Source organism: Bombus pyrosoma, linkage group LG16 (assembly GCF_014825855.1).
Source record: "Bombus pyrosoma isolate SC7728 linkage group LG16, ASM1482585v1, whole genome shotgun sequence".
In the NCBI taxonomy this organism is placed as follows: Eukaryota; Metazoa; Arthropoda; class Insecta; order Hymenoptera; family Apidae; genus Bombus; species Bombus pyrosoma.
Window position 1 is genome coordinate 1,885,796 of NC_057785.1, and position 14,028 is coordinate 1,899,823.

The following is a 14,028-nucleotide window of genomic DNA, read 5'->3' on the forward strand; positions in this document are numbered from 1 at the left end:
TCTCAGAAAGTAACACCTACAACATACGCCAAGGGAGAAGGGGGAGAAGACTTCTGCTTGCTTGCCTGTTGTATATTATACTTTAAGAGAGATTTTAGGTTTTTGGCACGAGAGGATTTGAACTCGTGACAGACGGCATATGTCCGTCCTTCCGACTCACGGGCCTTAACGACCGTAGCTGGCTGCCCCGCCCCATATCCAGTATAATTTTAGTAAAATTTGAAACGTGAAATGTCAAAGTATCGAAATCTAATTTCACGTGTAAGATTACATTTCGCAATAGACAGATGTCAGAATTTTTTTTTTTTATTTATTAATAATTTACAATCAACTCTGGCATTGAAAATTTTCAGTAATTTTCTCTGGCGTGGCGCAGTGACATGGCTAATTATTTATAATAAGTTAATACTTACTATAGATAAGTATAATTATAAATAAGTATTATAAATAAGTAATTATTACTTAATATAAATATCTAGTTAAATCTTGTGCTTAGGTCTAATGGGTAGTGTGTTTTTAGCCTGCGGATCTGGTCCGACGTATTAAGTAATTTAGTAATTAGGGGGTTTCGATGTTGTTCTCTTATGTCAGAATCAAAACAAAGTTTTATGTTTCTTTGCGTTTCTAAAGGTGTGTTTTGGTGAAGGAATCGCCTGAAGATATTTCTATTAATATTTCACTTGCTAGAATTCACTATTATTCATTGAAGTAAATATTATTTGCATTGAATCTTAATCTGTTTGGTAATAAATATATTCTTTATTAATTTCTTTCATCCAAGTTTAGCAGTTTAGTAACGTGGTCACTTAATAAAATAAAGTAGAGTATAAAGTAAATTTATTAAAATTTAAAATGAAATGAGAGTAGAGAATCAAAGAAAATATTATGTAGCCTGTTAGATACAAATTACAGTAGATACACTAATCATGTTTTAGTTTAAACCTCCTCATGTTCATTACAAGGACCTTATTCACGTGCTCAGGTATGATACCTAGTTTATAAGCTTAAACAGTTCCTCAACAACTGAATTGCAACTGTTCGGTTAGGGTTGCGAACCTTGAACGATATTAACGCTCAAGATACAAGGAGATCGAAGATTTCTAGTATGCTTATGATTTGTATGTTTATTTATTTAGTATTTAGTATGAGAGTTTAGTTTAAACGTAAGCGAAAATCTTTAAACGTAAGCGTGAGCGTGTTGGACCTTCAGTCCTTTCTCGAAGCGCCTGGTGCTTATATTTTAGGTGTCGGTTTAAGGAGTGGTTTTTTGGTGACATTTCCTGTCAGGTGAAAATCTGTGTCTGTCCGATCCTGTGACCATGGTGCGTAGCGTAACGTCCCGTTAGGGACATTATTCGATGATCTATTGTCGAGTTCTCGTTAGGTGTCAAAGTTTATGCTACGCCGTTTGTTACTGAGCGAATCCGTCGAGCGTTTAACACGTTGACTGCCACGACACCCGTATCCGGGTGTCAGCAAAGTTTCTGGTCAGGCCACGTAACCCACATTCGGGTGTCGCTTATTTGACTACTTGCGAAGAATCGTCATAGGTATTTGAAAAGATATTCCATAATAATAAAACTGTTGAATTGTTATAAAAGTAATAGGAAAATGATTTGTTATAAAAGTAATACGAAAATGGTTTATTAAAAAAATTATTTAGAATGCAAAACTTTAAAGCATTCTATACATAGCTGAGATTGGTCGGGACAATTTGGTCAATAAGTTGTTGTTTTCTTCAAATTCTTTTATGCCTTTGTTCGGTCCATTCGACGTCTTTTATTTGCATAACATAGTTTGCACGCGCGTCTAATGCTTCTTCCGGAATCATTTTTCCGAACGGCGATATTATGCTGACTCCGTCGAAGACAAGGATTTTTTGTATTTTCAGACAACCCTAATAATTTTGCGACTAATAATTGTCAAAATATTCTAATATTTATATTCTTGCTTGTTGCAATTTTGTAAACCATCAAAGCGTTTACAACAGAAATTCCCAGAAGTAGTCGAATGCCAAGTTTTCTGTACCATTTGATTCCTTTTCTTTTTCTAATTGTGGTGACATAAGAAACCATTTGGTCGGAATAATCTATACCACATTTTCCTTCATTACATTCAACAACAGCTAGTGGTTTTAATGTTGCGAATAAACGAAACGAGAGATCATTCTTGAGACTACCGCTTGAGCGACTCGCATTACTAAAATATCGATGGGAGCACCTAGCAGAGAACGCTTGGTACTGCTACCTGCGTGGCCTACGGAGATTTCTTTGAAAACACGCGTGGCAGTCAACGTGTTAAGATGACAACTAAGTTGTCGACGTGGTCCGAGTTGTAGACTTTATAATGTACAATGTGGCAAATTTCATCTTCTCAAAAATAGTAGTTGTGCTATCCGTATCGTAAACTAAATATAATCTTATATCCCCAACATAGGGGATAATATATTTTAGGGACCTTTGTTGTCTTTATTTTCTGTCGTGTAAAGTTTAGTTTAGAATCGATTAATTTCTCATTAATCTTACGATGAATAGTCATATGCTTCTCGGATATACATCAGCGTATTATACAACCACATAAAATGGCCATTATTTTACGTATAACTTTATGACTGTATCGTTAATTTTATAGCAGTGCAGTTTGCAGTATCATGATATTTTAAAGTTTCTTGTTAATATACAAGGTGTTCAGTGAAATGGCGGTGGTCTACGTTATCCCCTTTAACCGAAATTCCGCATTATCGGTGATTCTTTGAACTTTGCCATAATCTTGTCTCCTTTCGAAATTTTAACATGAAGACTACAAAGGGGTAAAATGGTCAGGTATTATGAAAGCACTTAATCAAACCATTGACCGATTGAATAGTTAATTAAACGTAAGTACAGTATCATATTGTTAAAATGTTTTCTATGATTGTATTTGTAGACGTCCGCCTAGTGCCACATAAGAATTTGGGAGAAACTGTTGGTCGATGTTCTGGGTAGTTCAATTGGGAAAGCAAGCGGGACGATCCTGGTTCGATTTATGAATGCTAATCGACTTTTCCGTATTTTCCGAGTTTTCTATTATCCGAGGTAAGTCCGATTTATCTGCTATAGTGTTTTTTAAAAGATCATGCTGATTTCTTTAAATGGCTAAATTTCTTTAACTGTTGATTTCATAGCATCGTGACTGATATCGGAGGTATTCAATGACCTATGACCGTCAGATGTCTACTCATAGTTTTCACTTATTCATACACGGGGAACGTCACCGGGAATATCTAATGCGCACAATTTACTTTAAATTCATACAGTAGGTAGATCGTTAGATCGGAAGTTTATATGAAGAACATTATATACAATGTTTATATCAGGAACAAGTTACAAGTGTTCACTGTCGCGTGCAAGGGGCCGATGACAAAGTAACAACAGTTTTCTTAGAATCTAACTTAGAAGGATCTTCCAGATTAGAAGCCACTAAGTGGGAAGCGAGGTATTGGGAAAATAATCAATTCTGACGTATCGTCTGACTTATCTTTTAAAAATCAATCATGCAACGTATGCAAGGGAGAGTTGGTTTATAAACGTGCTAGATCTATTAAATGCAATATGTTCGACTAATTTTCTTTCTCATTGTATAAACACGCGAATATTGTAAGACTTTTATTGAAATGAGAATAATATACAAAGTAAAGTCATATCGAGTCAAGAAAGTAGATAATATCAAAATAATTTATGGTTTTAATTAATGTTTTCAAGTCTCAGGTAGTAACAGGCTACAAAACTAATTTATATAACAAAATTCTTTTTTTTTATTATTTAATTTGTAGTTTACAATTTATCCAGCTGGACATTCGGTAAATAATATAACCAAGTGCCATATTTTCTTACACCTTTTCCTGCTTATTATGGATATTCTGTGTTATTATGTGGTAAATACATAATACGGCGATATTATGTTTCGCTTTAAAGTAAAAGTATCTTTCAAATTAGTCATTTTACGACACAGGTATAGTTTAATACTTTCCCATAGAAAGTAAACGTCATATCGATCGATGTATGAGATTTAATACTGGCTATAAAGCAGATATCTGTAATTTTTAAAACTCGAGAAGGAAGATGAAAGAGGAAAAACGAGAATCAGTATATTTGCTATTTCGAATAAATTAACCTTTTTCCGACGTAATCATTGTATAGGTGGAAAGAACTAAAATCTTTTGATAGGTGAAAGTACCTGAAATATGTAACTGTGTGTCTAGAATGACAAAACACTACGACAGAACGTCGTATTAGTAAATAGATGTCTATGAATATTCAGCCATTAAATATCATAGCGATTGCTTCGGATATTTCATCATTAGACTGAGGATTTTTGTGCAAATTCATATTTTTATGAACCTACTTAAACAAATGGAAAGTAGAAAATTTCTTTTATATCTCCTATATACTTTGCAATTTGACAGTAAACGTTAGGCAGATTGTTTTAAACGTGGTAAAATAGCATTGAAACAGTACTACTCGGTATCCATTGAGAGAAGGTCTAAAAGTATAAAGGTCAAAAAATAATTTATCATTCAATGAATAAGCATTGTACTTTGAATATCTCTTATACTTTTGCGTATCATCTGCATAACGTGCATTTTCGCATTTCAGGATAATCTACAAACATAGAAACTTCTGTAGTCTGCGCATATAGATGATACCGGTTATCAGTCAATGAATTTTTGTCAACGAAAGATGTTCGGAGATACGAACCAATTCTCTTATCCAGTAGATTTCCCTTATTTTTCTGGTCGATTTATTCTTCTGTGACGTCGTCTTATCGTATAAAATTAAATAACACTTCCGACGATTGAAACACATACTTCGATCACTCTAACGTTTCGATATCGAGCAGACACATTTTGAATCAGATGATTCTGCATGGTCGATCGATCTTCAATTATGGTACTGCGATTCATACTGATTAATATGAATCATGGCTTTCGTCGATATCTAATATTATAAACATATAATACATATTATATATATTGTTCGAATATATCAGATTCGTTTCAAATTTTACCAATATAATTATTATATTATTATTATTATTATTATTATATATACAATATACAATATATATATTGAACTAGAACTTGTGAGAAGTACGGATTCAACATAATAAAAAAGAAGAAAAAGTTTATATAAGCGCACGACATAAACTTGTTTTCGAGTTACAGCTCATTTTGTGATACTACACGTTACATAAGTCAAGAATTTCATAAGAAACGGATGGGTCATGTTGTTTTCAACCTTAATGTCAGCTCACTTATCAAATCTGAATCCATTCAATTACAGGTTACAGAGATATTTAACGTTTATTGTTCACAAAACGTCAGTTGATGGTGTTAGAACGTTTTGTCATCGCGACTATTAAAGTAACTAACAAATCAGTGTAAGCTGTTCGAACAATTTCACGATCTATAATACGATGCGTTCGCGCTTCTGTCGAAGCTAGACCTGTTTCTTTAAGCGGTTATTCTAGTCTAGAGGCATAAATTTCGGGCGGTTTTTGAAACTCTGTACAAACGAAACAAAAAATATTTTTACTATCCATATCATTTGTTTATTGATATTTTAAGTTACATAAAAAATTAACCGAAAAGAACTCAAAATTCACAAAGTTATGAGCTGGCAAAGTGGGGGGTCCAAAAGAAAAGGGTGTCCTGGCGTGCATGATTTCAACCCTTCTAGTCATCCGAGACAAAAAAGCCGAACGGGTTCTTAATTAGTATAGATGCCGCTATAGTATGAACCTTGGAAAAGTCAAAAAAATATTTTTTCACAAAATGGCGGCCGTTTGAAAAAATCTTTTTTTTGGCATGTTTTTTTAACAATTCCGAATTTTTTAAAAATAGTAAAATTAAAAATTTTGATCTGAGCGCGCTTCAGGCGACAGAGGAATGTATAAAGAACATTCACACCAAATTTCAAATAAATCGGTTCATTAGAACTTGAGATATCGTGCACGCCAACTCGAAAAAGGTAGTTCCGAGAAAAACGCGTTTAAAGTTTCGAGACAAGTTTCCGGCAATTTTACTCGTAGAATGGTAAAGCATACTTACATATTTTTAATCGTCGATTCCTGCTCCATACAAGAATATCTTCCTTACATGTAGAACACAGAATTAACGATGAAAAAGAAAAATTTTAAAATACAATAGCCGTAATTGCTATTAATTAAAACTGTCCATTTGTTCCGGTCGGACCGGAGCAGATGCCGCGTCACAAAAATGGCTGTAACTCGTAAAACAATTGAAATTTTGAAAAACCCTTTTAAGAGCATATTCTTGAATGTCTAAACTTTGGAAATATGAAAAAGAAATTTCCGATTTTGTCAAATTTGTAGACTAGCATACCCTCTTAAAGATAAATGAAAAACTATTACAGCCAAATATACTTATTTGCATCTTTGCTACACTTTCTGCGTCATCTTATGCAAAGATGGAAAATATTGCAAAGTATTACATGTGAATAGCTGACTATATTAACAAGTTTCAATGTATATTAAGATAAGTCAAGAGATGTACACATATATTGACCCACATATTGAAAAGTTCAAGATCACTGTTAGTTTTTTCTAATTTTTTGCCAAGTGTACGTTTGTAATAAATATAATCCATACGCGCAAATGCAAAGAAATACAGTCTTGTAACTTTTATATACAATTTGGAAGTGAACGCAAATTTCATTATTAGAATCACCAGTGTTTCGTTAGAATTTTCTTCTAACGCATACAATATATTCTTATAAATTTCTCGCGATAAGCGTATCTATATGTAACAGATATGAATCTCATACGCGATTGTAAGGGCTTAAAAAAGAAATAAGAAAAAAGTAACAATATTTAAATTTTTCTAATTAAACATGGTTCTTTCTTCTACGACCATACAAGGCGGCGGTTCTCCTCGCAGATATTTTCCGGCAGTAAGAAAGGCCAACTCGACTGTTTTTCAGATTCGTTTCAAATATAATTACGATAGCTGTGTTTCGTTACAGAGCTAATGAGATTTCAGAATAATTTGTAGGAAGGAAGGAAATAATAGGTGCAGAAAATTTTTCGTTTTATATTATTTTATTGAATTATGTTATGTAGATGCCGCGAATCATGCGTTAGAATCGAACTTCTGTATTATGGAAACTTTAGCGTTTTGGGCGTTTTAGCGTTCTTTTTTTCATCTGCACATTCGCCCTTTAATTTATCAAAAATTAACTTAGCCCGATAGCATATTGTTCTCCGATCAAGTGGACATTTCTTAATCCGTAATTGGTTGCCACGTCATAACTTTAGCACAGTTCCCATTTCAGCAACGAGCGGACCTCCTTTATCACTATTACAAAACGTTTAATAAAACATTGGAACTTTGATTCTATTTTCGAAATGTTTTATGATTTCTAATTTAGCCTGTAAGTTTATAATGTTTCTTTTCTCGTGAATAATTAATAATAAAATTCGGTGATGAAGGAGGAAAATAACGTCTCGATGACATCATTAATGATTTTAATTAAACTTACATCATGCCACTTGATTATAAATATGCTACTATTTAAAGTAGTTTTATAGCATACATAGCTACAATCTTATAACGTAAGTTGTATTATTGAACAACGCATATAAAAATTGCAACGTTGCGAAAATTATATATAAATAAAATTGCAATTATAATATAATATTTAATATTTAGTTAATTATTATTATTATATAATATAATTATAATGAAATACTATTATATATTATTATATTATAATATAATATAATTTTATTAATTATTATATATTATATAATATAATTATAACATAATAATCGTAATATTGCAAATTACATTAATTGCTATACTAATAAGATAATAAAATAAATAATTATAAGTTTCTAATTACAGATTATAGATATCACTGAAATTGTTTTTCTTTTTTTTAAATCTATTTATATAGGCATATTTTTCTTTCTATATTTCAAGGTTTCTTTAATGATATGGCTCTTTTATTTATAATAATTCTCCAAATATTTCAAGAAATGTATTCGATTCCAATTTTAAGAACTGGCTTCACCATCGATATCATTGATTGTATGATGAAAAATCAAGAAATCAAATATTGTTGATTTCCCTTAATGTATGATTTCAACGTAATCTTAAGTGTAAATTCATGATTCGTAATTATCAGGAAATACTACATTGTAAATAATTTATGCAAAAGACCTGGCAAATGACTTCAATGTAATCACACCATCTGTTTCATATGGATTTATTAATTTAATCTCGGGAGTGGGGTAGTACACACTCTAGGTTGACCAGACATTAATCACATAAATATTGGTAGTCTTAATTGGTTGGTTATGCGCGCTCGCGGATATAGAACTTGGCATGGAACTCTTCGATAATTTTCATCGAACTTAGGAATTATCTGCAGGAAAATTCAACACCAACAGAAAGTGAATTATTGCCTAGAAAAAGAAAAACCGTGTTTAATGATACAATCGTGTAATTAACTGTAAGTACCCACACCCGAACGTCTTACTTTTGACAAAATTTAATCTAAATTTCAAAATTGGAACACAGTATCTTCTGTAGCAAAGTAAACATTTTTTCTTTATTATTTAATTTGTACCTTACAATTTGTCCAGCTGGACATTTGGTAAATTTTTCAAGCTGATTTTAACGGACCTTTTCTATAAATATAAGCGGCATAGATGGTATTATATAATATTAATTTATGTTATATAATAGCATATAATATATAATATAATATAGTATATAATAGTATATATAATAGCAGTATTATATAAATCTATCATATAAGATATATAATATTTAATAATATTGTATTATATGTAATACTATAACTGATAATACTTTTAATATAAATAATTAATATTATAATGATGTGAAATTTCCTACCATAATATTGCACGTATGTTTGGCACTTAATATTTGGCAGAAGCCCAAAATTCAATTATATTATTTATGTTCCTTAGCTTTCCAAAATTTTGTTTCTTTAATACTAATAATTTTTCGACATAGATACCTTATTAACTTTTTATAAGGAATTAATCTGTTCTAATCTTTGATTTTGATGAATGGAACCTCTGATTATTTAGAACAAAAATGTCAACATACTATTTGTTACACTTAGAAAAATCCAAAGTTATCCCTGAGAAATTAATTGGCTAATTAAATTGGCCTTAATAAATTTGTTCTATTAAGTCTGCAATTCTTCGAATTTATGAAAAAATCTTAACCGTTTGTTTTTCTTTTCAGACAACCGACAGTATTCTCCCTTAATTTTGTTAAGCTGAACGAGTGTAAAAAATATTGCAAAATGAACGAAGTGAATTATTTCACGAATGTCACTGGTCCCGAGCACTGGATAATCTTTAATTTTGAAACAACTGACTTTATCTGGAACGTTCTGATATGGATGAGGAATTATTGGTGGAAATGCTTTTACTATACTGCTATTTATTTAGTGGTCATTTTCGCAGGGAAGCTTTATATGTCAAATAGACCAAAGTTTGATCTGAGGAATTCACTCGCATTATGGAGCGGATTGCTTGCGATATTCTCCATTATAGGAACTATAAGAACAACGCCAGAATTTTTTCACATATTATACAATCATGGATTTTACTATAGTATTTGTTCGAACAGGTAATTTCTATCTTAAAGTATTGAAATATTTTCGAACGAATCGTACATTGAAAGTCAATCGTTAATTAAAATGTTGTTACTCGCTCGTTGCACTCTCGAATCATTAAATGCCTCTGTTAAAAGCATTTTTTGATATCTTAGAAGCGAGCGACAGTTCGTACCAAGTCTTTTGACGACATCGTTGTCTTTTAAGCCTGTACTGGCTGTCAAGTCGACCGAATGACGACGTTAATTGGAAACTGCGTTCGTTGTAAGAACCTCGATTCTTGCCTGCACTTTCGATCTCATTTCCGCGCAACGAACGAGTAACCATATTTCTAATTTCATATTTGAAACAACACACGCATTATAAGAGCGTTAGTCAAATAAGATTTCTTACGTTCGTTTATTCATTCGTGAAATAATTTTCTGAAAATATTTTATGTTTATTGTTCTAATGTTTCGCATTATATGCTTTTAGTTACTATACTCATGATCATGTGTGTGCTTTCTGGTCAAGCTTGTTCGCCTTATCAAAGATCGTAGAACTTGGCGATACTGTCTTCATTGTGTTACGAAAGCAACCATTAATATTTCTGCATTGGTATCATCACATAACGGTTATCTATTTCACATGGTACTCCTATGCGCTACTCATGGGAACATCCAGATGGTATATCGTGATGAATTACTTTGTCCATTCCTGGATGTATTCTTACTATGCTTTTAAAGCAATGGGATTCAAACCACCAAGATTCATCGCCGTGATGATTACTACGATGCAGCTGATGCAAATGGCTGTAGGTTTCTTTGTAACTGGCGCGGCTTACTATTATATAACGAATGGCGAGAAAGAATGCCATGCTACGACTCTCAACGCCGTTAGCGGTTTGCTCATGTACTTCAGTTACTTCCTACTATTCGCTAAGTACTTTTACAACACCTATCTGTCTGGCCATAGCAGGAGGAAAGTCGAATAGGAATACCATATCAATAGAACAAACGACTTTGCAGAAATGCTATTTAAAATCGTGTTACTTATACTGCATACAATATTTACGTTTGTATTTATAGTAGTTTTATTATACGAAATATTTTGAAATCTCACTAGTACTGTAACGAGACACGACTATCGCCATTACGATGGTAAAATTTGAAACGGATCTGAAAATGTAGAAACATTCGATAACTACACAAAAAGATCCTTTTGATCTAATTGCACAATCGTTATCATCGCTACAGGGCGAAGGTTCGAGATCAGATAGTGTAATTTTTTTTTTTTATTATTTATTGAAATTTTACAATTTGTCCAGTGGGACATTTGGTAAAATATTATAGCTTAAATATACATAGCATGTGGATGGTTACCCCCAGCGGGTACCATCTTCGTGTTTGTTAGGTTATATCCTTTGTGAAAGTAGTGTAATATGATCACNGTGTCAGACATCGCTGAGACAATGTATCTAGGTACTAGTTCAAAAGCGAAAGCTTCTTATTTGCAACTTTTTTAAAGTTTTAAAGTAAACTTTTACCAACGTATTTGTAAGATCTTTGTGATTAAAACGAGATCAAACACGATATAATTTGAGTTACATTTACTTATTGATATGTATTTAATTATCGTTTATCAAGTAAGCAAATATGCTCAAAATTATATCGTGTTTGGTCTCGTTTTAATCAGAAAAATGTAACGAACATATCGGTAAAAGTTTCATTGATCATAAATTAAAAATAGGAAATATTGATTTTTGAGATCCGAGCTTGTTGCGAACCTTAAATGTTTGTTGACCGCTTTGACACTTGATTTTTCTTCGTTTCTTACTTGTGTTGTCCTTTTTTATGTTCGGTATGTCTAAGATCTGAGTTTTGAGGAATAGGATTTCTGCGTCTTCGTAATTGCAACACTTAGGTCCTGATTTTCCTGCAATTATCAAACGTTTGCATATGTAAAAGTTACAAGATATTTATTGAAAACTTACATTTCGCAAAAACCACGAAGATATTTGACAGTCAATTATTCACCATATTAATAAGCTATAATATTCAGTATATCCTTAACACTAACTATACGTTTAAGGCTATTATTTATACTTATATTAATTTCTATATGTATATGTTACGGGCGAAATCCGCAAAACACGCGGTTTTGTCGGTACAGTCCAGAATTAAATGTCGGCCATTTAACAGTACAATGCCTGACGGGCATCAATATATTCACAATTATAGCTCATGTAACAGCTTAGCACCGGCACAACAACGTTGAGTTATCGAAAGTATCGAAATTTATTATTAAAGAAACGGCTATAATAGCATTGTTACTTGATTAAAAAGAAGACAGTAGAAAGAGAGGAGAAGATACTGAGTATATAGAAGTCTAGCATTAAGAAAGAGCGAAGATGTGGCGTGAAGATGTATTGATATCTGGTCATCTTGTCCAAAGAATGCGGTCTTTGTGTAGCGAGCCACGGGACAGGATCCGTTGGAGTGTCTACTGTCGCGTGCCGCTGCTATATTTTTTCAAGGAGAGCTATACGGTTACTCTATACCTTTGTTTAGGTAAACGTTTATCCCTTGACCGCAGCTACGCTCGGCGACTGGCTGTCTCCTCGAGCCCGAGCTCACTATCACAGGTCTCGAATAAATACAATCGGATTGAATGACAATTGTTTAATTACGGTTATGGTAGAATATAGATTACGATATTATGGGATTTTCCCACAGTTCCAAAGGAGAGGCTCCAGTGTCCTTCTATCTCCAACATATATACATATAGTACATGAAATTCATATATTCGTAATATATATATATATATATATATATATATATATATATATATATATATATGTCAACGACCCAATTTTAGATATTATTTAAAAAAATACAAAATGTTATACAAAAACGAAATCCAAATTTTAGGCAAGCAATAACGACCATAGAGATACTGACAATATATTTAATCCTCGTTTGTCTATAATTTCACATCTTAATACGTCCCTCGGTGACTATTTGTCATAAGAAATGAATGAAATGAGAAGATAGATAATATTATAAATTCTTTTATCGAATATAAGAAAATAAATATTTAGGCTATTGAGATTTCGCATTCTTCACAAAGAATAAATCTACGCGATGGGCATACAGCTCTTTCGTCCTTGTCACAGTGTGCACTATGCACATTTCCATTCTGGTTTTTCTTTTCCAAAAATATGACAATGACTTTTCATAGAAATCGTATGTCTCTAATGACCATTATAAGATGCCATTTGGGTCGATATACCTTGGACATATATTGTGCATAATTTACAGAGCATTATAATCGCGAGGAACATTTGTGCGTGATGCTATGTATGGTTGCACCAAAGAATGTACAATTTTAACTAGAAAAAGGTATGATTGAAGGTATGAGAAAAAGGTGACTATGCTATTGAGGATAAATGGGCGTAGTTCTATTAAAATATATGTAAATAATATAAATTTGTCTATGTCGGTCTGAAATACGATCGTATACATAGGCTGGACATTCCAGGGGAGTAAGGATTACGGTTAGGATTAGGTTTAGGTTTAGGTTCAGGTTTAGGGTTAAGTTTAGGTTTAGGTTTAAGTTTAGGTTTAGGTTTAGGTTTAGGTTTAGGTTTAGGTTTAGGTTTAGGATTAGGATTAGGGTTAGGGTTCGGATTAGGGTTAGGTTTAGGTTTTAACAAGACTCTTGACAAAGCTATCTCGGGACTTGTGCTTTACAAGTCACTTTTACAAATGGACAGTAGAGAACGCTGTGGAATGTTTCACCCGTGTTTCATCCTTCGGTGAAAGTGTTAAACATAAAGAGAATAAACTAAATTGAGATTATTCAATGTAAAGTAAACTGAATACAATTACAATATAAAGTGGCTAAAACGAACTACTTTTCATAGTTTTTCACCAATTATTTACGTATTTTGTAGAGAAAAATGTTGTTTAAATAAATATCAATTATGAGCCATTATTAAATATGTATTATTATTTTCATCAAAAAAGTTGAACAAAAATATAACTTCCAAATCAAATCTGTACCCATATATTTAATAATTTATATTTGATGCGAATATCGGAAAGTAAACTTTAGCTTTTTCTTAATTCATTAAAATAATGTGTAACTGTTAACAGTCTATAATGTGTAAATAGTATCTTGTCCAAAGTATTATTCATAATTAAAACATGTCAATGTTATTAAATTTCGTATTGAAAAAGCAAAATTATACAGCCTACAAAGGTTTTTAATAGTAAAAGAACTATGTATATTATATGACATTTGTTAGATATTAATTAGATGCAAAGTAAAAGCAATATAATCGTAGTAATAATACATTTAAGACAGAAGTCGGTGACTATTATCATTATCG

The 14,028-nt window shown here is 32.1% G+C and overlaps 1 protein-coding gene and 1 long non-coding RNA gene across 11 annotated transcripts in view; one reads left to right on the forward strand and one right to left on the reverse strand.

Annotated features, from left to right (window-relative positions):
• Positions 1–13,636, forward strand: part of LOC122576462 (elongation of very long chain fatty acids protein 6-like) — a 35,694-nt gene extending 22,058 nt beyond the window's left edge. For 4 of the 10 annotated variants that reach the window (XM_043746803.1, XM_043746809.1, XM_043746810.1 and 1 more), the window contains 3 exons: positions 2,926–3,074; positions 9,281–9,670; positions 10,131–13,636. In XM_043746803.1, coding sequence (XP_043602738.1) covers positions 3,025–3,074; positions 9,281–9,670; positions 10,131–10,629 — 939 coding nt within the window. In that variant the 5' untranslated portion in view covers positions 2,926–3,024 and the 3' untranslated portion in view covers positions 10,630–13,636. Of the gene's footprint in view, positions 1–2,631; positions 2,823–2,925; positions 3,075–3,163; positions 3,475–8,058; positions 8,514–9,280; positions 9,671–10,130 lie in introns of those variants that run through there. The other 6 variants (XM_043746806.1, XM_043746808.1, XM_043746805.1 and 3 more) reach the window with 4 other exon arrangements.
• Positions 3,774–7,676, reverse strand: LOC122576468. Its single transcript, XR_006319768.1, has 2 exons — positions 6,089–7,676; positions 3,774–4,976 (listed from the first exon to the last, which is right to left on the reverse strand). It is a non-coding gene; the product is annotated as an uncharacterized LOC122576468 (long non-coding RNA).
• Positions 13,637–14,028: the final 392 nt, after the last annotated feature.